Source organism: Trematomus bernacchii, unplaced genomic scaffold (assembly GCF_902827165.1).
Source record: "Trematomus bernacchii unplaced genomic scaffold, fTreBer1.1, whole genome shotgun sequence".
NCBI lineage: Eukaryota > Metazoa > Chordata > Actinopteri > Perciformes > Nototheniidae > Trematomus > Trematomus bernacchii.
This window is the reverse complement of record NW_022987582.1, coordinates 697,313-724,510: the sequence shown is the minus strand read 5'-3', so window position 1 is coordinate 724,510 and position 27,198 is coordinate 697,313. Positions and strand designations below refer to the sequence as shown.

Sequence of the window (27,198 nt, the reverse complement as noted above, 5' to 3'; positions counted from 1 at the left end):
CTAGGTGAACATACAACTTTATAGTATTCAGTTTTAATCTGAGGATTCATTCATGTATAGCCACTTCCTTATAAAAGTAAGTATTTGGTTTCCTCTAGTACTAATAAAAAACACAGTATACAAGTCTCTTTGAAAACCTTTTAAAGTAAAACAGCTAACAGCTTTAAACATGTTTTTGTAAGCATACAATATCAAATGCCTCAAATAGTTTTAACATCTGTAAAACATACAGACTGAAAGTTCAAAGACTACAACACCATATGGCATCTGTGTTTGCCAATAAATGTCAATCAGAAGAAATATTACCTGAAAATCCGAGTTATGTACATTATTACAGGCTCCTTATTGATGAGACATATTAGAGTTTACTGTTCATTACACATTAGATGTGTATCACTCATGTAAATGCAAAAAAAAAAATCATGCTTCTCTCTGAAACACACACACACACACACACACACACTACACAGATATTGTCCTGAACACGTTGAATCCTGACTGCGCCGTGGAGATCATCACTCCAGGTAGCTGAGGGTGCCAGTGGATCTCCTTGATCTCCGACTGGCCCTGGTGCAGGAAAAGCAGCTGGGGGGGCAAGTCCTTTAGCCCCTCCACCCTGGCACCCACATCAGATGACTCCACAGACAGATCCCACTGGCTGACGACGTCGTCGGCTCCCGAGGCGGCGAACACACTCGAGTCCACAGGGCTCCACTCCACAGACGTGATGGGAGCGCTGTGCTGCTTGAAGTTAGCCACAGGACGCCCAGTCTACAGGTACAAGAGGAGCAAGATGTGACAACAACCATTGATCCGTTAGAGTATCCAGCCACTTAAGAATCTATACCTCGACATACAGACTTGATTAATAAATATGCATTTTCTGCTTTATGTTGTTTTATATTTTTTTATTGGTTTTCATCTTTACCAGCCAATTTGACTGCATGAGTGAGCTCACTGAAAAGAATGGCAGTATGCAGCGCTGGTTGATTACCCTGATTATTATAATGGTCAGAATAAAACTCTGACGTGTGGAACGCTGGACACTTCTCACCCTCAGCAGCAAGGGTGGTGACCAGCAATTTGGGGAAAACACAAGTCATAAGTAAAATTACATGTTTTTTTTTAATTCAGTTTAAATATAATTATCAAGTGAGCAAACAAGATGACAGAGTGCTGGGTGGCACTCCTGCTCAAATTTCTGGCAGTATGCTCCTTCCATTTACAATTGTCCATTAAAAAAGGCAAAGAAAGAGACGGTAATATTTACGATTCTCATTATCGGTTAGTGCACAAAAGCCTTGATTTGATTTTAGACATTACAAAATAATTTACAATGGCGTTCAGAGTGAACAAGTTGAAAGTGTTCAAATGGAAGCAAGATGTTATTGAGACACAAAAGATGTACGAGTCCGTTTCAAAGGCAAATTCAAAATGGATTCCTGCAACAGTATGAGCTTAACTTAAGACACACTGTTGTGTAACAGGCACAAGACTGAACAATGTAATTAGTTAGGTGTGCCCGAATTGTGAAGGCATTTCTAACGGTGTAATACAACAACAATGTGGTCATATAACACTACTGATGGGTTATGTGGTTGTGATAACACTCACTGGTCAAACATTAAGCATTTATAACTCGTAGTTGTATCATATGAATGACCTTGCAAGAGTCATAATTTAGTTAATGATTTTTAGATATGCAAATATAACTGTTGGTTTTACCTTAAACTGTCGAAGGTCCCATACTTTCAGAAGCCCATCGTCCCCTCCTGACAGGATGAATGGTTCGCTCCTGTTCCAGCTGATCACATTGACATCTGATGAGTGAGCTTCATTGGCAGAAAGCATGGAATTGGGAGGGGCACGGATGTCCCAGACACGAACCGACTTATCAACCGAACAAGATGCAAAAACCTGAGGTGAAAAAAGAAAGAACACATGCTGAGATTTGAACCTTCAGATAACATTTAACAACAGAAGTCTTAAGGCGACTTCCCAAACAATAAAGCCTAATGTATATATTTTTGTTCAGTCTTTTTAGTGTGTAAGAGTTGGGCTTTTCATGCTCATTAGTTGATGCTTTTAATGCTTTTTGTGTCCAAAGAGCACCACCCATGTGAGGCAGTAGAATTCACATCCACAGATCATAAACTAGTTTGGTGACTAATTAAATTGCTTTCACCTCCATCATAGTTCATTCATCCCAATCATTCAGTCATCTCACCCGCCCCATTCTTCCATGCAAACACCTGTAGCACTGGTGAGCAGGGAGGATAAGCCTGACATTCATCCTCTGGGTTTCAATCATCCTAAATATTTAAGGTCAATGAGGCTAGTTCAGCTCTAAGGTCAGGGGCCAATGAGGATACCCAACATGCGTGTCAATTCACATGATGCATGTCGAACAAATCGCATGTACGTATTTTTGTTTGGGAGGAAAACCAGAACAAAACATAAATCCCAGTCGGCCCTGGTGGGGGTGGACAGTGCATAAAGGAATATTTTACCCAAAACATGACCATATCAATTACTAATCCTAGGTCACTTTGAAGAAGAAATCTTTAAATGTTTTTACATGCTACCAAAGTGAAAAAAAAAGAGTCCTGCTTAATTGAAGCGAAAGCATTTAACACATGCATTAACACTAAAACCTTACCCTTTAAAACCCTTTGCAAATGTGAGCATATGTGTTGAGCATACTGAAACTCTGGTTGGACATTTTGAGCATTTTTGAAGGTCCTTAGCACACGCTTAGTTTGCTAATGTCTTGGGCCACATCTTTGAAAGCACCTGGATAAAATTGCACAAATTAAGTGACTGTCTGAAAACAGGTGTTGTGATTTGTCAAGACTTGTTCACTGTGGATCGGCCCTTTGATACCGAGCCTGCATGCTGCCCGCTAAAGCTCTTCTACAGTACCTCTGTGACTGATAGTCCCTGTTTTCTAAATAAACTTACTGTAGCTTCAGTGGGCGACCACTGCAGATCCTCCACAGACTTGCTGTGGGAGCTGAAAGGTCGTTGGTCAATCTGCCATGAAGTCCCTCCCTCTTGTGGCTCCCACACATGGATGTTCTTTTTGCAGTCTCCACTGACAAGACGACCTGTTAATACAAGAACAAACACAACACCTTTTTTAATTTTAGGCTGAAAACAGACACATTCACTGAGCTGTGTAAAGTGGCAGGCCCCACACAACTTATTGCACTCTTCTTTGTGTTTGAACACGTTACCCTCGATAACAAGTGTATCCCTTACATGCTTTTAAAAAGGACACTGTACTATATATTCATTTCCTTTTTTTTTTTTTACCTCTGCCAAGGAGGTTGTGTTTTCAGACCTGTTTATTTTTCTTTTAAATTTAGAAAAATAAACCAGGTTCATAATTCATTTGCTGGAAGTTGAGCCATGTGCAAATTAAATGCACTTTTTGAATCTGGATGAACTAAGTGTTTACATATGTTTGGACATAAAGAAATGTATAAGCTATACAGTACCACCAAACATTGATGTTGTGGATTGGACAACTTGCCTGTCTCCAGATAAAAAAGGTGCAAATTAGGAATTTACACAGAAATCTCTGGCGTTAGTGTTACAGAGGGAGAGACAGTTAGGAGCGCAAGATAAAATGTTACTCTATGTTGGGTGCAGTCAGGTAAACCTTTACATGTATAGGACAGAGGTAGTAATGTGTAAACAAGCCCAGAATGAATGCCTCTGCAAACTGTCTTGCATGTAAAAGGAGACACTTACCAGGCACTGTAGGCGACCAATCAATAGCAAAGCCTTCCCCCATGTGTCCTGCAAAGCTGAAGAGTGGTGTGGCTTCCTTCTGCTGTTTGATAAAAGCAGCCATAGCAGCAGGACTGTGCACGGCTTCCAGCTGTGATTGGAGGTCAATTATTTCTACCTGTCCCTTATCAGACCAGACAGCGGCCAACGACTGCTCTCCACGTTTTGTCACCTGGTATTATAGAAACAAAATTGGTTATCATGCACATTAGAAAACTCAGGTTTCCAATACAGGAGTTCATATACAAGTCTGCCTATAAAGTGATGCATAACATACTCTGACTCTGTTAATGCCTCCATAGTGAGGCATCAAGGCCAGCTCCATCTGTGGCTTCTTGTCTTCATCCTCATCATCGTCATCACTTTCTTCATCGCTGCTCTCTTCCCCCTCTTTGTCTTTCTCTGTTCCATAAAGGTTTTGCATGCGTATGACGATAAGTCTGGAAGAAAGTACAAATATGCATTTAGGAGGATTCAGATGAAAAATAACCCCCCTTCCTCATATTATTTCAAGAGTTGTGTAAAGTCTGGTGACTGTATCAACAGAGCTGAGGTTTTGTAAGAAACGTTATAATCCAAACAATTTAAGATATTTTCCCTTCATTTTAGCTGGCCTTTTAAAAAGGGGAAATCCCCGACCCTTTATGCCATGTATGTCAAAACAGAACCGAAACTGTGCACAAAAAGAACTAGTGAGAATGTGCTGTTGATACCTCTGCAACAACTGAAGCTTCCATATAATAAAATGTCCTGCCAGTCACAATTATTTGAAAAGACTTGTTCTGAATTATTATTGATTGACTAGTGTTACCTTTTTGCTGAAGCAACACTAATCAAAATCTCAAAAGCCATGATGCATCTGCATTATTTCAAATGTTTTCTGTTAATAATAGGAATAACCTTGAAACACACCATATTTATCAAGTTTGTACCCAAAGTGGCAGAGGTTTCTTAATATAAGACGGCTTGTTTTTCTGTTAAGTGGCTTATACATATGGTTAGTAATAGGTTCTTCAGTGGGATTGTCAGACATTTATTGAAATTGCATAATGGACGTGTTTTTTTTGGCTAGTTTGAGTGATTGGAGTGATTGGTGTGTTTTGGTGTGACATGGCCAATCTATGACACAGTATTAGTGATGTTTTATTAATGTAATTTGCTCAAACTTAATCTGTTTAGGGGCCAATAAGATGTCTTTGTTTTGCCACTGAAATGAACACATGGCCAGTTTCCTTCTCTATTTTCATTCATTCATTCCTTATCATCATTCGCTGGCCAGTTGTTATTAGTTCAACTTTTAAATAGTTATTATACATTTAGGCTTATTCCACTCTTTTTTATGGCAGAGCCACGTGACTTCTTCCGGGCTTGTTTCATAGACCTGGTTGCTTGTTTTCTTCAGATCTGGCAACATGTGTTCAGTACCTGTTGCTCAGCGCTGAGTCCGCCTGTGTGCCCGCACAGAGCAGCATGGACAGGGGGAACTGCTCCCTGCCTTCTCCATCCCCATCTCTCAGGAAGTCAAAGCTCAGACACGGAGCACCTGGAGACACACAACAATGAATACTGAAGCTCCTGCATGCGGACATTACTTATAGAAGATATTTGCATGGCTAACTAGCTGCTACATGTGTACAACTTGCCAGTTTGACACTCGTGGTACATGCGGTACGCGGACCGGTCCATCTCCAGCTCCTCTCCCGGCTTTAGCGGCTCGATCCCGGGCACGTACACTTTCTTCTCCTCTTCTCCGCCATCTCCTCCCTCCTCCATCTCAACTCCTTCATCATCATCGCTACCAGCTTCGCCCGTCTCCTCCATTTCGCCTCCTTCCTCGGCAAACGTGTCTTCATCGGGCGCAGACATCTTTGCTTACTTCCGGTATGTGCAGCAGCCACGTGGTTTAAACAGCCTGTCACCCCTCCCATGCTGCCTCACTCCCCCGCCCTCTCCCTCCTCTCCCTCTCCCTCTCTCTCCCTCCCATTTACGGGAATTCAGCTGGCCCCTTTCGCGCTTGTCTCCACGCTGCCAGGAAAAAACAGACTTGCAAATATTTGTCTGTGATATTGTCCAAACTACGATGTTCTTTATGCTTGATATCATGGGGTTTGAGGGGGTGGCCACAGGGTCGCCTTTCACACTCCCTGCAGAGTAACATTTGTTAAAGAAATCGGATGAATCATTTTCACATTTTGTGGTAATGTTCATGTCTACTGACCCAGGACAGGAGCTCTCAAATGCTCTGAGTGAGTCAGACTACTACATTGATTTCAAGTAAATGCAACATGTGTAGCCCACCACATGCAGCAGCCTGGTACTGACCTATTTTATTCTGCCTATGGTACTGACACTGGGGTCAACCATTATACATCCATGGGGTCAACAGCCCCTGTATTACTGATAGGAAACAATTAATACGGCAGCAGCTGCACAGCCTAGTTATTAAAACATTAAGTAGCTATACATTTAAATAGAACTTGCCCAATTATTTATTCTTAAAGTTGGCTGGACTTGTTCTTGTTTTTGTTGTTAGTTGCATGAGTATTTGCCAGTAAGTTTAACAGTCCAAAGGAACAGATAGCCTTTGGCTTGATTTACTTTCATGACGTGTCCAAATGGTTGACTTTCGAGCACTATGATGATCTAATGGTTTTTAATCTGCATTCATGCTGTTGTACATTCTCCTCATTCTTTCCAAATTTGACATTAATTCAGAGAAAATATTTTTTGTCGAAAACTTGGGGTGCAGGCCAAGAGCCTGTTCCCACATACCTCTGTATTTTAAGGATTAGGAAACTACAAGAAGGATCTTGTGACAACAGTGGTGAACATTACATGCGTGGGTGTGTACAAGCAGGGGCAAGTGCGAGCACCAAATGGTGGACTTATTATTTCTCATGTAAATCCTGACAGGAGTCCTTCAGAACATCCTTGAGTCCTGTTGGATCCAGAGTGCATTCCTCCCTCATCTGCAACTCGTCTGTCATTTTTTTCCTGAGAATTGAAAAAGTTGTAAAGCTATTTCCTTCTGGGAATCACTTTTTTATAAGAGCCGTCAGTTAAGGTTGAGCTCACATGAATCATAACACAACGTCTATGTCATGCATCTGGAATGCAACATCATAAACAAAATAGAATCTGTTTAAGCCGAACGGATAGAAATATGAATGTCTAAGTGTTTTACTGACAAACAGATCTTTTACTTAGACAAACATAGCAATGCCACAAAGGGAAATGACTAATTCAAACATACATTCAAAAGTATTTATTTAAGCTTTACTTATAAAATAAATTAAAAACGAAAAGAATATATGCAGAAAAATGCTCTCTGTATTGTTGATGCATTGAAAGTGTCAGCTCTTTGCTGTTTGAGCTCATTTTAATGACTTATCTATAGCTGTCAGATAAATGGAGTGGTTAAAAAAGTCAAATATTTCCCTTTAAAATGTTGAAGAATAGAAGTAAAAAGTACCATCAAATTAAAATAATCCAGTAAAGTGTGTACAAGTACCTAAACGTTGTGCATTACTTGATTATATATACTTGGTTATTTTTAGTTAATGATGACAAACAGCACAGACCACAATAAATATAGCTTAAACATGGGATAATATATCAAAAACTAACAATGTATATATATATCTAAATGTCTTTAATTTACAATTATGTACAAAAGTAAAACGCCCATAAACTGTAATATCTTACATTTACATAACATTCATTGTAAACAGTGATGAATTCCACATCAATAGACGATGGCTTGTGTGCATTGGCTTGCTCAGCATTTATCTCTGGTTAGCATGTAGAGCATAGCTAGCTGGAGCTTGTGGCTTTGCTCGAGAGAGAGAGAGGGAGAGAGAGAGAGAGAGAGAGAGAGAGAGAATGGCTATATGGTTATATTTGTGATATCAGTTGTGTTGCACGGCTACGTGACTAAAAAAGAAAAGTGTTGCACGGCTACGTGACTAACTTTGGACATTAAATACAACCGGTGCATGTCACATCATATTAACAAAGCTCGCTGCATCAAAACACAAAGACGCAAGTATAAGAAAAACAAACATTCAGTGCCAGGAAATGTCTTGCATTTTGTGTGCATCATCAAAAAACAGAAGATCCTTGGAGTAACTATGGCAACAACCACCAGTACAGTCTGAATAGCAAGGTGCTCCAGAGAGAGGCAGCATAGGACAGGGTCGGAGGAGCACTGCTGGACGGAGGCTGCGTATTGTCTATCATCTTCCCAGACTTCCCCTCCTCCTCACTGCTGAGAGCTCGAGTCGTCAAGAGTCTGGCCCTCGACGGACCGTAGTCCTTCCTCTCTAGAGGGGGGGGCAAGGTGGGCAGGGTGCAGGTTTTCATTTGCGGTAGGCAGGCGACATCGAGCCATCGAGTGAGGAGTTCTGACGTTAGCTTCAGAAGTTCTTCAGGAGAGGAAGATAGTGGGGAGAACTGGGTCAGGTCCGTCTCCTCCTGGAACCTCTGAGACGAGGAAACAAGGCACAAGTAAATATTTTGAATAAAAGAAGAGACAATCATATGATCTCAGGAGCTTAATTCTTATTACTTTACTTTTACATACATGTATGTTTGAAACAAAGATTTAAATATGAATGTAGCAAGCAATCACAATGACTTTTTTAAGTAAGCAAGCAAGCTGTATAATAAGACATTATTATGGTATATGTTTGAAAGTAAACCCTACCTCTGTATTTTTGTTGCTTCTTATAATTTTACTCAGGGTCAGCTTTAGATCCAGGATTAAGGATTGATTAAGGTGCTCATCCCAGAGGTTTCCGAGAAGCACATGCCATGATTCAAGCAGGACGACTGCAGCAGGGAACACACAACACTGCCAGGGAAAGAAAGAGCAACACAACAACCCCAAAGTCAGGTTTAGTGTGCAAAAAACATGTGACAAATCACCACAAGAACCACATCAGTTGCTTAATTATAAGTGAGGCTCAAGGATACATGGCACAACACTTTTCTTGCTAAACTGAGCATTTACAAGGCCTGTTATTGTAACTGAAGAGGAGGTTAAAGCTAATTCTTAGCAAAGAGCCCGAACGGCTGAAAGACTGTAAGATGTACGACATTATTAGCACATGAGACACCACTTCCCCTTTTTGATGTGATAAGAAACTCACCGGATCCCTGTCGCAGAGCATTCTTTTTGCGTAGCGGTGCACTACATAGTAATCCTTAGGAAATACTGTCCGCTGGAAGATAGAACAAAAGCATAGAACACATAAGAAAAACACCCACAAATGATTGAATAAGTTACACATTTTAACTTAAGTGATTACTGAACTATAGTAACGTTTTATTAATTTAGAAAACAACTTAACTAACCCCTAAGGGGAAACTACATTCTGTTTGATTTCTTTTACTTGGTAGAGCTACGCATATCAGTCATAACAACTGTTTCCTGTCCAATAGCTTTAAAGGTTATCAGATAACAAGGGAGAGTTGATTATTCTCATTCATTTCAGAGAAATCTTCACCTTTGACCACCTCTTTTTACCGTCTGACTGAAGAAAGTCAATATAAATGTTTTTTCCTTAAAGGATAGTATAAACATCTGGTAAGCAAAGATATCATTCCTACAGAGAAGATGTTTGACTACATCAAATCATGAACAAAGTAAAAAGTTCTTAACTTACAAATCCAGTCGGATTAGAGTCGATTGTCCTTTTAATATTTTTCACACCTTCCCTGTCAAAGTCACATCCACCACATCGGACAGTCAAGAGTGATAGCAACAGCAAAACTGTGAGAGGCATGAGTAAGAAGAAAAGAGACATTCAGATAATTGATGGAAACTTTCTGTGGTTTGTAGCTTGTTCAACACTGCATGCCCAGTAAAAAGCAATACCTCATATCCTGCCTCAATTCAACAAAATTATACTTGGCATGTTTTTTAAATTAAATGAATACCCCGGAAATGCTATAACAACACAAAGTAACACAGCAAATCCGTTTTTGACTGATTAAGCATGACTATAAAACAACCAGTTATAGCATTCAACTTTTTTTACCTACATACTATAGGAAAAGTTTTCAAAAAGCACCAAAACGCAGTTAATTCTTGTCTCTCACCTGGCAGTGACATCCTTTTATCTTTCTAAGAATGGACACTTCTCCATTTCTCTTGTTGAGGGCAATCTCTCTGCAGACGTGTTTCTGTGTCAGTCTGTGAAAGGCAAAGCTTCCTCCTCTGTGGTTTCTTCAGGTCTTTGACACAGAGTGCGCTGCTGTGTGTTCTCCTTCACCGTCTGATATGTAGTCTTCTTGTTGACATCCCTTATACATTCCTTCCTTTGGAGTCCTTTTGGTACTTTCCAATAAATACCTCATTTATCCTCTCACGCCATCCCGCTCTCTCACTTTGGATTTTCCCACTTAAGCCTGAGTGGCTGAAGCCTTTTCCTATGTAATCTTTTGTTTGTTTTTTTACTATATCTCTTTCCCTTTCACCCTCTCACTACTGACCTAGAATCTTCTTGAACAGCCCAATTTGAACCACTCCCCTCTCCCTCGAAACTGGTTAATGGATAAAGCGGGAGAGACACTGGCCTGCTCTTGTCTATCTCTCCCTCTGGCCACTCTGTGTCCTCACTCGCTCAAAGTGAAAGTGCTCTGCTGGATTGCTTGTCTGCTCCCTTTAAGTCTCGGCCCCTCCCACCGCCACACGTTTTACCTCACTATTGACTGACCCGGCCCCTCCCCCCTGCTCCCCACATTCCCTGACACCCACCCTCTTACCCCCATCCTCCCCCTTCAGACCGGGCCCAAGGAGGCTTAGTCATGCAATTGGAGCGTATGTTTTTCATTTGGACTCTCCCCCACACCTCTGAGCCTTTGGATCCCTTGGTCTTTATCCCTCCAGAGTCAGTGTGCAATATCATTCTGTTTAATCATCACATGATCTGTTTTTTTTATAAATCAGGAATTTCAGGAAAAAGTTCTTGGGAGAAAAAAAAAGGATTGCAACACTGCGTCACCAGAAATGGCAAGTCATTCTATTTTGACAGCTTTTCTGAAGTAATTTCTGTTAAAATGGGTTCCACAGAGGTGCCTTGTGTGTTTGTGACGTCTGATAATCTAATATTGTGCACAGCTGTCATCATCCTGTCCGTAAAGTGTTGATCTTCTGTCCCCTCAGGTTGTGTGAAGCATCATGTTATTTTGGTATTCTGTTCATTTTCTAGGAGAGGAGTTAATTAGTAAAGAAAGGAAAGAAGTTAGCAGATGTTTCTTCATGTCAAAGAGGAATTGTTCTTCTGTGTGTCCTTTTTTGAACACAAGCCAAAACCAAGTTTCCCCAAGTCCCATCACTATTGAGAGGAAATGGAAACTAGAGAACAGCAGCTTCACCGCAAGCTAAGCATTAACACTCCCAGAGGTATCATCAACTGAAAACCTCTTCACATATACTATGTGTTTTATGTACGGTATAAATATCCAGTCGCTGTGCCGCCTTCCTGTTTCATACATTGCTTGCATACTGAGGGAAGTAAATATGTAACTAATTTGTGCAGCCATTGCAAATTATGTTTTTGCTTATTTTAGTGAAACCGGCAGAATTAAATCCAGATTTGCGTTGAGTCAGAGAACAGCATAAACAATAAAAGTTCAACTCTATTAGCACACTAGCATTGTTCAGAAGTACATAGAAAAGAAAGCTACTCAATCCTGATATTCAGACACCTTTCTTTGTAATTTTGACTAAAACTTGAATCACCGTATTTGTTTTGACACAATTGCTAGAAAGGTATGCATTACAAACAAACATCCCCCTCCAATTTAAACAAAGCCGTATGTGGCTGATTTTTATTGAGTGTCTGCAAGCTTCAGCAAAGCAACAGGCTTAAATAACTTTGGTATGAAAAAAAGCCCTCAGCTTTTTAGTGGCTCAGTGTGCAAATGGCTGATTAGGAAGCCAAAATCCTGCTGATGTGGTCGTCTGTACTGGAGCGAGGCCGTGTTATGCAACCGCATTGTACATTTCAGGACACCAAAAACCTTAACAGTGTTGTTACACCACTTGGGGTATGTTGGCTGACAGCCATTCGATCAAGTGAGTGGGAGCTTGCAGAGAAAAATGCTGCCCCCCCCCCCAATCCACTCCCTATTTATTCTTCCTGTTCACCACAAGATGGAGCCAAAAAAAAAAAAAAAAGAATGTGAGAGTGACTGTTCATATTCATTTTATTTTAAAACATCAGAAAAAGAGTAAACAAAGTGCAAAGTCTGTTTGTAATAAGTTAAACTTCACATATTAGTATAAATAGGTCATCTACAATAATTCCCTTTGACAAACTCATATATTATTTAAACTGACCAAACGTGTTAATCTTTGTAGGATAAAAATCAGGGTTAGGAACAGTAGAATACCCATTACTTTGAAAAGCAAGAATGAATGAGAAAAATAGGTTGGTGACCCATTCACATGAGTCTTTCATCTACTGAAATCCCAAACAGTTCACAAAACTGACGATGAATGGATAGCAGCTTTCGCTTTCCCTTCATTAGTATTTCCCCCTCTTTTCAGCTCCCTTTATTTCACCCCCTCTACCTCCTCCTCCCCCTCCCTCTCTTTGTCACTGGCTGGGGCTCCTCTCCCCTCCTCGGACGGCTGTCATTAAATGACTCTTGTAGGTTTTGCTGAGTCCAGTCATCCAGAACTTGAGCAGCCTGACGTTGTCCTCCTCGCCTGTCCCTGTGGCGCCAAGCAGGGCCAGAACCTTCTGTGTGTCCTCCCTCCCTCGCCCGTCCACTTTGGAGAACTTGAACAGCACTTTGACTTTACTGAAAGATAGAATCGGCTATGAGAATCGCACTTAAACCCTGGTGGTGGTCTGTTAAAGTAAATGGATGCTACTCACTTCATCCACTCTTCCTTCAGACACAGCAGGCAGTGAGACACGACGTCCACAGACAAGTTCTCATTAGACAGAGCCACCTCAAGCTTGTTCAGTAACGTGGGACCTGGAAAAAAGAGGACAAAATGGTTTGAAATGTCATCATATGGTTGTTAGTCTTAAAGGGCCCATGTCATGCTTTTCTGGTTATTACCCGTCCCCTTGTGTGTTATGAAGCTTTTTATGCATGTAAACGGTCTGCAGAGTCACAAACTCTCAAAGTAAACCCTGTAGCGAGTAAAACTGTAACACAGAAAAGACCTGTCTATGCTGCCCCAGAACGCCTCGTTGGAGATTTCTTTTTCTTCCTGGGTACAGTGACGTATTTGGGTATAGTGACGTAACGTAATCCGCGGAGCGGTTACGTTATGTCTTCCTCACACACACACACAATCTTTTCTCAGCTGCAGCTCCGCGGATTTCTCAGCCTGAGACGGCGGGACGCGGCGAGGCTGCGAGTGTGTGTGTGAGCACACACACAAACTCCCAGCCAGGCTGCGGGTGTGTGTGTGTGTGCTCGGGCTGGTTTCGGGCTAGGTTTCGCTGTGTCTCGCTGTCTCGCAGACGGCCACTGGGCTCACAGGGAGGGGGGGGCAGGAGCTCCAACAAGCCGTTTAGGACAGAGAGTGAATACACATACTATACAGAGATGCTGTATGAGAAACCAATGTGAGTTTGGGACATTGCACAATATAAATCTATTCTAGTATACCTCAACAATGGAATTATGATCAGTAGAAATGGCCATGACATTGGACCTTTAAGTACAACCACTTTTCAAAGTTGGTCTAAACATGCTTCCTGCCAACTTAAATAACTTCCTTTTGTCCAGCTAATCTCAAGAACTTGCTGATAAAACAGTATTGAATGAAAGCTGGTGTAAAGATAGGCTGTGGGCCAAAGAACACATCACTTTTTAATGCAGAGCCATATCCTGAAACGGGACATGTCTTAACAATTCCTCTATTTTTGCATTCACTGCGAAACTGAAATCTGGCCTACATAACTTTCACTCTGTGTATTATGATGAGATTAAAACCCAAATAACGATAAGATGTTTATCTTAAAAAGGTTCAAATAAACAGTGTTTCAGTTGTACTGATCTACATCAAAACATCATATTTGACATGTTCTTTATACGTTTTGTCTGTAAAAATCAAACATTTTGAAGTTAATAATAGCTGTAAAATAGTTACAATAAGTACAATATTCCCTCTGAAATGTAGTTAAGTATAATTTTGAGATGGCACAGAGGGGAAAGTACAAGTCCCTTAAAATTGTACAGTACTACAATAAATGTTATTTCCAACATTTATAACTTCAGGTGTGCCCGATGCTCACCCCTGTCTGTGGGCTGTGTGTTGGCACTGCTGATGGTGAACTGATAGAGTGCGGAGATATCGTATTCACCCACTGCACAGATCCGCCCGTTTCTCTCTATGCTGACATCCACTAGCACTGAAAAGTCTGCGTCACAAACAAAAGAAAGATTAAGTCAACATAAGATGACTTGCTTGTACAAGCCTAAAGCCTCTAACAGCAGATCTTAAAGGTAATGTAGAGTCATCTACAGTGTAAATCCACAGAGGCTCTGGTACCTGAGGAGCTGACGTGCGTAGGAATATGCACATCTGGGCTGAGACCCAGAAAGTTGCATTTATATGCCTCTTCATACTGAGCACTGTATGGCACCGAGCACACACAGCCTACTGGGAGCAAAGACTGATGGGAAACAGGACAGAGAATCACATTATAAACATGCACTCATCCACTCAGTTATTCTGTTGATATTTTGACATGGAAAAGCACAGTTTTAAATAATATTGCTAATGATCACGGAATTTAATTTAGCTGCTTCAGTTTCAGGAGATATTCATGCTGCCTCATGTCGTACAGTCGTGGTTCACTAGGGCACTCTGTTAGAACTGAATCATTGTTACCTTTATTAGTCACAACTGTGCTTTCCTACAACTCGTAATGTCTGCTGTGAACAGACATAGGAAGTAGTAGGAGACTTCCAACATTGTAATTGTAACAATTTACAAAACAATTTTCAAAATGATCACAAAAAACATTTTAAATCTTTCCACAGCGGATTAGAAACACTAATCATGTAATGAAAGCGGTTACATGCTCAGTCTTGTTTGTGTATTTTGCATGGAGAGGTAGGCAAAGCGTGTACGGGCAAACAAGATTTCAAGGCGTGCAATGATAGCTTCACTAATATCATCACTTCAGGCAGGAATTTGATATATATTTGTGGAGAAACTAACTGAAACTTAATCCATTACTATCACTTCATATCACATCAAATATGGCGAATTAAAAGGTTATTAATCTTTTCAATTCAGCATTTTTCACTCTGACTAATTCATCTTAATAAAAAGAAACTGAAGTGTTAAATAACTGTAAGAGTTATAATTGTGTAAAACTACCCAGCATTTAACTTTTACAAGGGCTCACCTAATGGGGACCCTCAAAGGAGTTATCACTTGTCCTAATTCATATTTACCCACATCATTATGACACTAACGAGGCAGAGTGAACTACCTTGAGCACTGTAAAGGCAGACTGGATGAGCCCGGGGTCAGCGCCTCTCCATACGACCTGATTTCCCATGAGCACGTGCCACACTAGCTGACGAAACTCGGCAACCCCGAGGACCTGCGGAGCAAATCAAACTGTAATGTTCAACAGTTCACAGAAACCTTATGTGAACTAAAGTAAAAATTAAGCCATGAAACTATACATTCTTGAAAAAACTGTTGGAAGCGCTCTGCCTCATCAAAAGGAGAGGAGACAGTAACCTTTTCCTTTCATGTTCTTTTTCAGTTTCCTGCAGACAAAATGACACGCTGTAAAAGTACCTAAAAGTGTACCTGTCTCAAATGCCTCAGGGACCTGAATTTCGGCCCTGGTAGTTCATTTAACTTTGCATCATCACACAGGAAGTCGAAGCCCAGCTTGCTCTCTGATTGGTGCCGCTGTGATGTAGAATCGCCTCCTTCTGCTCCCTCCCAGCAGCTCATTTCCTCCTCTTGCTCTTTTGGAAACAGAAAATGACATTAGGACATTAATAGTGATGATCAAATGTTTTCAAGCTCATTACCAAAGTGGGGAAATTCCACTGGAAATGTTGTTGGTCTGTTATATATCACACTCCTTATATAGAGTGTGATGTGCACATGACACCATTTCCGAACTGAAATCAGCTCTTTACATCTCAACTGTTATCTATGACTCATTTCCTGAAGTATCCGGTGACTGAGCATGTAAACTTAAAAAAACAACAGCTTTAAAAACCTATTTCTACAAATTGCCATTTTTATTTGTGCTGCTTTTATATTGGTGATCAAATGTTTTTCATGTGTTTTTTCCTGTGTATTTATTCATCACTTGTTATGTGTTATTTTGATAAATGCTTCAGAAATTTTAAAATGAATATTAAAACATTATTCTAATGGGGAAAAGGGTATTAAAATTCCACAATCAAAGGGCCACACTGGCCCCGGAAATACCTCTGTAAATCTTTTAATCTAAATCTTGACAAAAAATTTAGTAAACACTTTCTGTAAAAGCAGTGTGTTGGACTACAATGGCTCAGTGAATAACACTGTTTTCCGCCCAGTGTCTCCGCACTAAACTGACCCAGTAAATCCCAGGAGACTGTTCAGACTGATGATTAAACCATTGTGCAAACGGATTAAATCTGCTGATATCATCCTCCAGCAAGAAGCCAGACCTTGCCTGGAGGGCAGGACATGTTGAAGCATTTCCAAGGTAAGTAATCTTTCAATTACGTTTTTTTATCACCAGACTTTGTTTTTTAACTTCAACTTTTACCCAGTTCAGGGCATGAACAGATTGTAGTACTAGAAATGTATTAATATTGACAATTTCCGAAACAGATTGCACATTAAAATAAATAAAAGTTTTTTTGTTTACGTTCTTCCATATCATATTCTACTAGTCAACCCTTTCGCTACGAAGTTAAGAAACATGGGCGTGGTCTGAACTATGGGGGTAGAACAAGGGGAAGGGGCCATCACTATTTAGTATCTAGTTAAACAATGATTATATTTGCAGAATAAACTACACATTTTGTATCACTGTAAGATGTCATAATGTGACTACCTGTCTGTCTCTCTATGAGCACCAGTGTGTCCTCAGTGGGCGCTCCCTCCAGCAGCTTCTCTGTCAGACGACTTCCACATGCCTTCAGCAGCCTGGAGACAATGTGAAAACACAAATCCACATCTCTAGGTGAGCCATTACAGACCACAGCCTGTTTGTCTCAGCAGGGACACAAAACACCTGCAGTTTATCTAACTTGAAAACATGGTTAGTGGAAAATCAGCTCTGTCAACACTGACACAATCTGCACTTTACAACGCTCTGTTTGTACATGTGCCTTGACCTGTTGCTATCTGTCTGCTTTGTGAATATGTATTTTAGTTTAGTTTTTATGTTTTTATATATGCTTTTATCATAATATAAGCATCTATGTTGAATGTTGTTTTACTGATTGTATTTACCTGTCATTTGAAGTGAATTTTTTTTTTACGATGATTTTCAACATCTGTCCAGGGACTGCAGATGAAAAATAGCCTGTTGGCTAACTCTGGCGCATTTACAGAAATGTCAATCAATGTGCACTGTCCCTGTCAAATAAAAATAAATAAAAAATAGGGCTGACTGGACTTTGACTCACCAGCTGAAGGAGGAGTGCAGGCTGGCCCACAAGTTGGGATGCTGGGTAAGAGAAGTTAGAGACCGGGCTGCGTTGCCACTCCTTTGGTGTGGAAACACTGCAGGGGAAAAGACACTGTTCATCCTCACCGATCGCTGGGGACACACTCCCTGTTCAATATCGAACACCTGATGGAGAGAACAGTACCAAGACATTAGGCGCCCTAATAGATTCGCACCAATTAAGAACTTTATTATTCTATTTGAGTTATCTGAATTATGCATGGTGTGTCGATGTGTGCACCCTACCTTGAGGGCTGTGCTTTGCAGGCTCTGTATAGTGAGTCTGAGGTGGCATAACAGGAAAGGCCAGGAGTTAATAAGGTAGATCCTGTCCATTGCTACCATGACAATACTGTACCAGCGCTGGAAGCCCCTGGCCAGGCTGTCTTTGATAAAGAAGGTGTGTGAAAAAACAAAACCATGTTGCTCATCTCCAAAGAAAATTGGTCCTTCACGGCCGGGACACACCTGGCGAAACAGAGAAATATAGGTAGAAGTAAATGTAAAGAGAGAAGTTTATTTAACGCATGAGATGTGTGACTCACACACACACATACATGCAGACGTACGTCACTGTTTACCTCACAGCTGAGGCTGCGTACGCAGGCCTGGCGGACAACGCTGAATAGCTGTGGCTGTCTGGGATGCTGGTGGCTCAGGAAGCGTATGCCTGTTTCATCATCAATGCTCACAAAGCCCGGGTGAGATGCAGGCAGAGATCGACATCCCTATGAGGCAAGGAGAGAGGAAAATGTACTTTGAGATGGATGACAGGACTATGGACTCACCAGCATACCAGAAAGTCATAGTTAAGAGTGTTTTTGTGCAGAACACAGGTAGGGAGAAGAATGGATTGTAACTGAGCTTCTCTCCTCACCTCACACATTTCTCCTCTCTGTGTGGCAGAGCTGTTGGCCCTCATGGTCAGCCCTTCACCTTCCCGGTCCCCATCTCGGTCTCTATCCCCGGGCCCCGCGGCACCAGCAAGGGATGAAGGGGATGGGGATGGAGGATGCAGTGCCTCGGTGCAAAACAACGTCCGAGGGCCATGGAGCTCACAGAAGTGACAGAGAGCAACCAGAGCATTCATCTGAAATGGACATAAGAGTTATCAAAAGTATATTGTACTATTATGTTTGAGTAAGCATTTCAATACATAACATTGAAGATTAAAATACAACTGATGTGTTAATGAACTTAAGCCAGTGGAAGAACAAACCACTCTGCACTTTGCCAATGCAATTTCCCTCTTTCTGTGTGTATTAATTGTATGTTGAACTGTGTATGGTGAGTGATATTGTATCTTTGCCAGTGCCAAAGACACATTTCCATAAAATGTAATGGACAATAAAATATTCTGAATCTAAATGGCATTAATAGGTTGCAGTATGGTTAACACATGGTCATTACAGCTGATATCAGATGTCTTACCTTCAGCACAGCTACAAGTTCAACAATTGACTCAATGGTACTTCACGAAAGGACATTCATTGTTCACAACGTCAAAACGCGGTTATGTAAAAGGCGACATATTAAAATAGAGCTATATTAAAACATCAGATATTCACTTAGTCCGTTTTGCAAAAATCCATGATTCCCAGAGTGTCATATTAAGGTTTTGGATACTTTACTCGTGGTGTTTTCCTCCTGTGTGCAGCTGCTGACAACAACACAGCCGGTCACATGACGCCGCAGTCACGCGCTCGAGTACAAGTGACGCATGGCAGTTGGCTGCGCGAGCTGTTTCTCAATTTTACCCGTGAAGTTGAAATGTTTCGATTATTTCTTAAAGCGATAAGAAGGCCTTTAAACAACATGTGTATGCGCAAAGATAAAAAGTTATGTAATGTATCTATAGAGGCTTTTTTAGACGGAAAACACAAAAACTACATTTCCCATGATTCAGTGTGCTATAACAAACTCAGGGTCAAAGGGCGGTTAAAATAAGCATCGCGAGCTCCTTCGGTTAGTATGTTTAATATTTTCTTGGGGATCTTTAGAGACATGTTTATCTTGTTTGTTTATATCTGAACAAGTTTTATCTCAATGAGTTGTTGAATTCAAACAGTTTCTTTAAAAAAAAACGCTAGACAACCACTTCCTTATTGCCTGAGTTGTTATTTTAGAATTAGGTGTGTCCGGTTTACTTCAAGTCATTCATGGTCAGCTCAAACAAGTATAGCAGCAAACCACACAGTGACACAGCAGACCTTTTTGAAGTAACATTTCCTTTTAAATCACAGGTTTGATCATGGCATCAGACGGATTAGGAGGACCACCAGAGGAGCAGGCAGAGGAGGGGACCCCCCTGACAGAAACACCCAGTGAGGAGGCAGGGGTTCCCCCTAACTGTGGAAAAGACACCCTAAGAGCCCCAGCAGGTAAATCTTCCTGACACACAGACACTAATTGTTGTTGTTTACTTCATTTAAGACATGACATACAGGTGAGCCACACATTAAAGAGACTGATATACCTGCTGGTAATTTACCAAACTCAGTCTGATTCTTTTTATTTTAATACTTTATTATTGTAATTTTTGTGCAGTGGAACACAAATGTACAGGAGAGCTGAACAGACATGTCATATCATGCACATTAGAGCTGATATGTTATCAGTAGTCAGCTTTGTGTTAAGGGTTACTTTTTCCAATACTCAGGAAGTAAGGATCCCCTTTAAGGCCTTATAGTCTCAGTCCCTCTCGTCGTCAAAGGGAATTACCATTACTATTGTCTTATGACATATATCTAGCACATAAACCCAGTGTAAATCTATTAGGTACATACATCACAGACACATACAAAATAGATTTCAATGTCAAATCCATATTTATACATAATAACCTACTTTAAAGAATACAAATGTGATGATACTGGTAAACCACATCCTAGTATCAACGGTGGGGACACAATCATTAACTTTTTTGCTATAATTTACACAGTCGTATGAAATATGACCAAGACTTTTAATTATTTTAAAGAAATGTATCTTTACCCATTTATCTTTAAACGACTACCCAAATAATTATAAAATTATATTATACAAAACTCAGTATTGATTTTTATTCTGTCACTATCACTAGCCAATAGGATTGGATTGCTGACAAAATGTAATATATGTGAAAGTGAGCAGCTAATGTTTTGTTACATATTCTCCAGTCTTTTCTGAAATATAGACAGTGTCCTCATGTTCCCCAGTCTATGAAACCTTTCTGTGTTGCTGTAAGCAATTAGATTTCTGGTAAATGTGGTGTAATGTTATCATGTTGCTGAAACCCCTTACCGTCAAAGGCAGAGCTGAATGTGTTCGCTGTTCGCTGAAATGACTGATAACATTTTGATTTCATGCTGGGTGACTGCTGGTAATGTGTCAGGGGTTAAGGAAGTGAGTCAAAAGAGAGCCTTAAGTATTGGCTCTGAACCGCAAATCCGGTATGAAAAAGAGATTTAGTATCAACATCTGCTTAATTACCGTGTACTACCGGGATGATACCAACAAAGACTTTCCAAGGAAATAAGTATTTCTCAAGTATTACTTTACCCAGTCACCTCCATTCTGATGTATACACCAAGCAGTTGAAAGACTGCTCAAGTTGTTTAAGTTCTCCCATGACTTGTGAACCTGTGCCAGTGTGTGATCTGATCTCTCAGCGGGAAGACAGATATTACCGCGCTCATCATCAAAAGATTTAATGAATGAGTCACATCCAGTTTTGGACATAGCATTCCCGGGTGTGTGGTTTGTGTTTGAGTTTATAGGCAACTGCAGAGCAAATATTTGGCATTGCCACCTGCTATGAGCTGTCCTCTTCCAAGTGGGTTAGAGAGGAAACATAGTTTTGTGCATATCTTTTTTCCACTCCCTGTTTTCTCTAGGGGATTAACCCCTTATTCATCCCATCGTTGTCTTATTAGACCTGCTTAAGATCACCAGAAGGAATCTACTACATTTCTGTATTTTAATACAGGTTCAGGTGTTTGGTCATTGTTTTCCCTAAAGTCTGTACATTGAACATCATCATATCTACCATCTTTTTATATTACTTTGGTAACATTTATTATGTGGATTTACTGAATATGACAGGCATTTTGATATTTAATTAGATCAATCTGCAGAATTCTTTTGAGAAAATGAAATATTCATAAATCCAATTTCTTAAGCAAAGAGGTGACGAGAGGTGACTTTCCAGATACACAAATACATTTCCTCTATATCCGATTGTCTAAACAAAAAAGTTGTTAATCAAATAACCCCTGCAAACCTTACGATATTTATGTAACTGCTATTTTTTAAAATCTTTTAGCCTATAATTGTTAGTCCCACTGGCATGTTCATAGTTATAGCCTCAAGTTTTAAACATGAGGTGTTGTAAACTTACTGGTTTCAATCAAAAATAATCTGGCACACACACACATATCTCACCTACAAAGAGGCTCATATAGGAGACACAACTCAACATATATTGAACACAAAGAGCAGTAACAGATAGCTTACTTCCTGCTCTTAGTATGACTTTCACAAAATACAGTATACATATATTTGACTTATTCTACCTGCCGCCTTAAGTTTACCATCAACACTCTGATCTGAGAGCATCCCGTTGTTATATGTATTTTAATGGTTAATGGTTTACCTGTCTCCTCTCTTTTTTTTCTTAGTCAATTTATTGAGCCACTGCCTGACTCTTACTCACACTGCTGCGGCCCACAAGCTGCTGAGTTAAAAATGTTTTGCGATCATGTTTGTGGAAATGTTTTCTATACATTCTTTACTCTTAACCCGAGAGAAACCCTTCAACATGCTGGTGTTATGTACAGATACTCGTTGCAAAATGTCCTGCTTACTTCCCTCTGTGGTCAGCAGAGCAAGATGAGAACAGAGTCGACGTGTGCCGGTTTTTCCTGATGGGGAAGTGTCATTTCGGCCCCAGATGTCGTTTCTCTCACAGGTTTGCTTGCTTTTCCTTCTTCAGTCAACTTACCAGCAGGATTAAGGATGACTTTTAAATGTTCTTGTTAGCTTTTCTCCACATGTACATTGATTTCTAATAACTGCAACACTAAATGGGTCAAACATGATCATAACACCAAGGTAGCTAGAATGTTAAAAGATGGCTGCCTGAATGTTGAAGGATAGGTTCAAATTTTATTCATTTTAAACAATAATCACAAACCCAAATGCACACGGAAAGTATAATTAGTAGCTGTATTTGTTCTTTGCCCATAAGGACGGCAAACATATCCTCCAAGTTATGAAGGAACAAATCTAAAGTCCTAATTCTGCAACAATTTCAGAAATTAATTAAATCACTTTTCTGGGCATTTGAGTAATGACAGAGTTGAAAATAATGTGGACCTTTCCTTTTAATGTTGCTCAACCTGGATACAGAAGATTCCTCCAAAGTTTTTATTTATTTATTTCTCCTTTCAACAAATTCATTTTTAATACATTTAACACTAAAGAGGTTAAAAATTGAAATTATAGTAGTTGAGCTACAACTACTATAATTTCATTAATGCTTTCTAGAATACTATTCCCTTGTTACAAGTGTGTCTTTTTGAAAACTGATTGAAGTACTGTATATTGTGTTTATTTATTATTTCTATTGGTCCACCACTGCTCATATTGCTCACCAGTCTGGCACTAATATGCAGCCATGACTAAATATGGATGCTGTTCAAAGTTCAGCAGGCTGCATGAAGGTTAATCTGTGTCAAATGGAATTAAGACTAAGAGCATTTTTTTCTCCATCTGTCATTTTTCCCGTGTGTGTTCTGACATTTTTTCCACTCTGGTTGCTCTCTTTTCTTAGTAACCCATCAGGAGATGATTCGGGGTCAGCTGACCAGGATGACAAACAGGAAGGAGAGAAGACGGAAAAACCCAAGAAGAAAGTGAACAAAACAAGAAAGCCGAAATATGAGCCAAAAGGTTACTCACACATGTCATCTGATAATGACAACGTGATACTTTGTCCATATATTAATGTTTTTTATTCAAATCAAATCATACCCAGTAACCCTTCCAGTGATATGCTTTTGTTATTTATATCTTACTCTCCTGCAGAGGTGAACAAAAAGCCTCGCATGCGCACAGCCGATGAGGTTATCTCTCGGATCCTGTGGGACCAGTCGGCGGATGGATCAGAATTCGTTGTTGGGTACGTGGACCGTTTCCTCGGTGTTCTGGAGCGTCCCTTCAACGACTTCAACTGGGACACAGACCCGTGCGACTGCGACTACACCGTGGAGCTGGCCCTGCCCCGACACAGGATCCAGTACTTCACCTACAGAGGGCACCGCGTCTGGGACCGCCACAGCAGGACCGACCGGGTGTTCGGCTCCACCGGCCAATCTCTGGCTCCCCCCTTTGGAGGGGTGGAGGAAGTAAAGGGTAAGGATGGACCCCACCTAACATACACCCATATACTCACTGATATGCAGACACATTACAAAAGCCAGGACTTCTTTACAGGATTCATACTTACCAAATATAACATTTTGTTTGCCAAGATGTGAACACAGAGGAGCCGCTGCCTGCTGTCAGGGAGCCCCTGCAGGATGAGTGTGAAACAGAGAAGGGTACTCCAACTGAGAACACACATCAGGAGGAAGAGGAGCAAAGTGAGATGAATATTCACAGCCCTGCTGGAACAGAAGCAGCTCCAGAGTGTGGAGGAGACGCTTCTCCAGGAGAGGAGGAACCACCATGTGTTATGGAGGAGGCTGCAATGAGGTCTGATGTTCATCCTTTAAGTTAAGGGACAGTTTACAAGTCTTGAACACAACAGAAGAGCATTTTTACAGCATGTTCTCGGTCTGTTGTTCATCGCAAAAAGCCAACTTAGTATCAACAGTGATCAATTCAGAGCATCCTCAGCTTTCTGAAACTTTTTCATAATCAAATAATATATTTCTTTATAGTAGATTATAGCTTTTAAAATAATATTTGGGTTTTAGACTGTTGGTTGTACAACATTGATACATTTGCAGATGACATGTTTGGACTGAGGGAAATTGTTACAAGCTTTCATTTTATAGACAAAACTATTATTCTTAATTGGTCGATTGGATTGGTTTGCTCATGTGTGTGTGAGTGGCTTTGTTAATATGAATTTAGAAAATATTTGTTATTGTACTGTGTCCATAAGACATAACATTTTACATTATGGCAACTGTATGTCATGTGATCTTATTAGCAATGTTGCAAGATTCATCCTGCCTCTTGAGTAATATTACTCACTTGTTTTGATTTAAGCCCTGAGGCTTCGTCAGACCCATCATCCTTTTCCCAAAAAGACGGAGCAGACGGACAAGAGGAGAATGAGGAAGGGGACGTTGCAGACTGGCAGGAAAGCTCGGACGGCAAAGAAGATGCTTCGGTGGGTACAGCACAATTCACCCTGAAATAAACCTTTATGTTTTGCATTTACAGTTCAGTTCTCAGTTCAAATCTTAAATACATATTTATCCTCTTACCTTCAGAGATCTTTATAAAACCAGATTTTTTAACAGTGAGTTTTGTGTGAAAGATAGCAGCCGTGGAATTGTCTGATTGATTTCAAATTGACTAGGACTAGATTTCATTCAGAGAGTCAACAAATTACTTTGAAAATGTCTATTTCCAGAAATCAGCACCTCTGGAGCAACGAGAGCAGAAGAACGGTGGTCGCCCCCCTAAAAAGAAGCCCACGCACTTCATCACCTTCAGGGCCAACACTCCTGCCATCCTGTCCGGCTTCCAGCAGCTGCAGGAGGAGATCACCTCCGTCCTGCCCTCCTCGGCCCCTCACTGGCAGTGGGCCAACACGCTCCACGTCACAATGTGCCTTCTGAATTTGCCCGGCCCAGCGGAGGTAGCCAACGCTGCAGAGATCCTCAGAAAGTTTGCTCATTTCGATCGAAACCCCCCGGTGGCTCTGACCTTCCCTGTGAGGCTGAAGCACTTCAACGGGAAGGTGCTGTACCTCAGCCCCCAGCCTCAGATCCACCTCCAGCAGCTGAACAGCGGCCTGCAGGAGGCCTACAGGGAGGAGGGGCTGCTCCACAGGGACTCCTTCAACCCACGATACCACCTCACTCTGGCCAAGGTAGTGGGCAAGGAGGGAGAGAGGGTGTTTGATCGGGTGGGGGACCTGAAGGTGGGGAAGGGTTTACATTTTGGCCGTCTGCCGATAAACACCCTGCACCTGTGTGCCATGGGCATTTTAGAAGGAGATGATTTTTATGAGACCGTGTGCACAGTTAGTCTTCGATGATATAACACATGCACTAAATACATGTAGGTTATTACAATGGGTGCAATACCTCTGGCCATGTGGCCTTATCGACCAAATCTCATGTCTGTGTTTTAAGGTTTTATGTTTATTCAGAAAAGATGCAGAAATTCTGGTGAAGGACTTATTTATATAAAGGGCTAAAGGGAGTAAACAAATGTGGCTTTATGACAAACACTTAAATTCATCTTTATTAAGATGCAGAAAGTATATGATGGTCCATCTACTCTTTAATAATATGATTTGAATGTATGTATTTTACTTAATGAATGCTTAATTGTAATGCACTAAGGGCCTGTCCCGTACATTGGCTATTCATATTTCAAGATGAGAAATGAATGTAGTCTGCACAGAATAATAATACATGTTCATATTGCAAGCTGATGCAATACCCCCAGAACCAGCTGAAAGCACAAGTGTTTACTTTGGCTGGCTGGACAGAAGGATATTACCCTAAAAACAGAGGTGCATTTATTTTACTCCATTTTTAATGTCATCATTTAGAGTTGTTTGTTGGTTTTAGGTGAAACATATTTAAAATACACTAAAATGAATAAAATTCATTGTAGCTTCTCCATTACAACGACTCGCTGCTTTAATTTCTCGGATATTATAAAATTAACATTTAAAAAAAAAAAGGGCTTTTTCTATGCTGCTTAAAATACAGAGGTATTTTGAAGACATCACCTTGGACTTTAGGACATTTTGTTGGCCTTCTAAACATTAATTTTGTTTTATTTACCAACAATTAATACATAATTAAATTGAGATAAGAACAAGATTAGTTGACAATCACAATAGATATTAGTTGCATTATTAGTCAAAAAGAAACACAGTATGAATGAGGACAAACTGTTCAAACTGTTGCTGTCCTGTCAGAACAGTTTTATTTTAGGCCCTGAAGGAGACACATGTTGTTGTTGTTGAGTGTAAATCAGCTTTGAGACATTAAACTCACGGGACAAACAGATTAGAAAACCTCCTTTTTAAAAATATAAAACGCCTAAAGTAGAATGTACATTTCCTTCTCCTCTAACTATTATCTGGTGAAACAAATAAGGCGTTTCGGGCCCGCAACTACTACCCAGACGTTTGCATCTGCCACAACGGTTTATCTACGAGGCATGAATTGTTTACAAGGGGAAGAGATTATGTTTTCTTTACAGCTATGAATTAACCCGAGTAGTTTTACTCCGCAGCTCATAATTCCACAATTTATCTGCGTTGTATGAATATTGTATGGATGGTGTTCCCCGAGAACGATGACTTTTACAATGAATTATAACCATTAGATTGTGAAGGACATTAAATATTGAATTGGTTATTTTAACTCCTCTTGAGTGGTGATATTTTCTCAGAGCGCGATGGATGGCCTGGATGCAGCGGTTCAACATGCAGACACAAACGCTCCCTGATCAACTCTTGCATACATAATATTCTGTCTTCTT

General features: G+C 40.5%; 4 protein-coding genes across 11 annotated transcripts; 1 reads left to right on the top strand and 3 right to left on the bottom strand.

Moving 5' to 3' along the window:
* Window positions 1-124: 124 nt before the first annotated feature.
* grwd1 (glutamate-rich WD repeat containing 1) lies at window positions 125-5,708 on the bottom strand. Its single transcript, XM_034128053.1, has 7 exons — window positions 5,439-5,708; window positions 5,221-5,338; window positions 4,073-4,235; window positions 3,757-3,967; window positions 2,962-3,107; window positions 1,726-1,917; window positions 125-771 (listed from the first exon to the last, which is right to left on the bottom strand). The coding sequence occupies exons 1-7, from the start codon at window positions 5,659-5,661 to the stop codon at window positions 463-465; spliced, it is 1,362 nt and encodes a 453-aa protein (XP_033983944.1). The 5' UTR covers window positions 5,662-5,708; the 3' UTR covers window positions 125-462.
* A 1,338-nt stretch (window positions 5,709-7,046) lies between these two features.
* Window positions 7,047-10,443, bottom strand: zgc:174888 (uncharacterized protein LOC558116 homolog). 2 transcript variants are annotated; one of them, XM_034128059.1, is made up of 5 exons: window positions 9,899-10,443; window positions 9,463-9,569; window positions 8,947-9,018; window positions 8,502-8,648; window positions 7,047-8,278 (listed from the first exon to the last, which is right to left on the bottom strand). In XM_034128059.1, the coding sequence occupies exons 1-5, from the start codon at window positions 9,909-9,911 to the stop codon at window positions 7,925-7,927; spliced, it is 693 nt and encodes a 230-aa protein (XP_033983950.1). In that variant the 5' UTR covers window positions 9,912-10,443; the 3' UTR covers window positions 7,047-7,924. The 2 variants fall into 2 exon arrangements, with proteins under 2 accessions (XP_033983950.1, XP_033983949.1); XM_034128058.1 differs by lacking the exon at window positions 9,899-10,443 and having other exon boundaries at window positions 9,463-9,597.
* Window positions 10,444-11,992: 1,549 nt separating this feature from the next.
* On the bottom strand, window positions 11,993-22,085 carry flcn (folliculin). 3 transcript variants are annotated; one of them, XM_034128046.1, is made up of 12 exons: window positions 20,758-22,085; window positions 18,353-18,565; window positions 18,045-18,203; window positions 17,722-17,943; window positions 17,435-17,601; window positions 16,858-16,949; window positions 15,603-15,766; window positions 15,274-15,387; window positions 14,322-14,445; window positions 14,065-14,190; window positions 12,688-12,790; window positions 11,993-12,610 (listed from the first exon to the last, which is right to left on the bottom strand). In XM_034128046.1, exons 2-12 carry the CDS (start codon window positions 18,563-18,565, stop codon window positions 12,403-12,405), a joined length of 1,692 nt encoding a protein of 563 aa, XP_033983937.1. In that variant the 5' UTR covers window positions 20,758-22,085; the 3' UTR covers window positions 11,993-12,402. The 3 variants fall into 3 exon arrangements, with proteins under 3 accessions (XP_033983937.1, XP_033983936.1, XP_033983938.1); XM_034128045.1 differs by lacking the exon at window positions 20,758-22,085 and adding an exon at window positions 18,907-19,148; XM_034128047.1 differs by lacking the exon at window positions 20,758-22,085 and adding an exon at window positions 18,907-19,147 and having other exon boundaries at window positions 18,057-18,203.
* On the top strand, window positions 16,971-27,080 carry leng9 (leukocyte receptor cluster (LRC) member 9). 5 transcript variants are annotated; one of them, XM_034128050.1, is made up of 8 exons: window positions 16,971-16,986; window positions 19,719-19,856; window positions 22,336-22,423; window positions 23,288-23,406; window positions 23,542-23,868; window positions 23,988-24,210; window positions 24,733-24,856; window positions 25,103-27,080. In XM_034128050.1, the coding sequence occupies exons 2-8, from the start codon at window positions 19,727-19,729 to the stop codon at window positions 25,730-25,732; spliced, it is 1,641 nt and encodes a 546-aa protein (XP_033983941.1). In that variant the 5' UTR covers window positions 16,971-16,986; window positions 19,719-19,726; the 3' UTR covers window positions 25,733-27,080. The 5 variants fall into 5 exon arrangements, with proteins under 5 accessions (XP_033983941.1, XP_033983943.1, XP_033983939.1 ...); XM_034128052.1 differs by lacking the exon at window positions 16,971-16,986 and adding an exon at window positions 19,329-19,440 and having other exon boundaries at window positions 22,339-22,423; XM_034128048.1 differs by lacking the exon at window positions 16,971-16,986 and adding an exon at window positions 19,329-19,440.
* Window positions 27,081-27,198: the final 118 nt, after the last annotated feature.

Bases quoted from the DNA above. Each gene is read 5' to 3' on its own strand.
- grwd1 (XM_034128053.1), bottom strand. From the start codon at position 5,661: ATGTCTGCGCCCGATGAAGACACGTTTGCCGAGGAAGGAGGCGAAATG. The intron at 4,236-5,220 runs GTACTGAACACA...ACTTTCTTCCAG, and splicing joins GACTCAGCGCTGAGCAACAG to ACTTATCGTCATACGCATGC. The intron at 3,968-4,072 runs GTATGTTATGCA...CTATAATACCAG, and splicing joins GAGGCATTAACAGAGTCAGA to GTGACAAAACGTGGAGAGCA.
- leng9 (XM_034128050.1), top strand. From the start codon at position 19,727: ATGGCATCAGACGGATTAGGAGGACCACCAGAGGAGCAGGCAGAGGAG. The intron at 22,424-23,287 runs GTTTGCTTGCTT...CTCTTTTCTTAG, and splicing joins AGATGTCGTTTCTCTCACAG to TAACCCATCAGGAGATGATT. The intron at 24,857-25,102 runs GTGGGTACAGCA...GTCTATTTCCAG, and splicing joins ACGGCAAAGAAGATGCTTCG to AAATCAGCACCTCTGGAGCA.
- zgc:174888 (XM_034128059.1), bottom strand. The intron at 9,019-9,462 runs GTAAGTTAAGAA...TCTATCTTCCAG, and splicing joins ACTCTAATCCGACTGGATTT to CGGACAGTATTTCCTAAGGA. The intron at 8,649-8,946 runs GTGAGTTTCTTA...TTTCCCTGGCAG, and splicing joins TGCTCTGCGACAGGGATCCG to TGTTGTGTGTTCCCTGCTGC.
- flcn (XM_034128046.1), bottom strand. From the start codon at position 18,565: ATGAATGCTCTGGTTGCTCTCTGTCACTTCTGTGAGCTCCATGGCCCT. The intron at 17,944-18,044 runs GTACGTCTGCAT...CTGTTTCGCCAG, and splicing joins GCTGTGAGGTAAACAGTGAC to GTGTGTCCCGGCCGTGAAGG. The intron at 16,950-17,434 runs GTGAGTCAAAGT...CATTGTCTCCAG, and splicing joins CTGCACTCCTCCTTCAGCTG to GCTGCTGAAGGCATGTGGAA.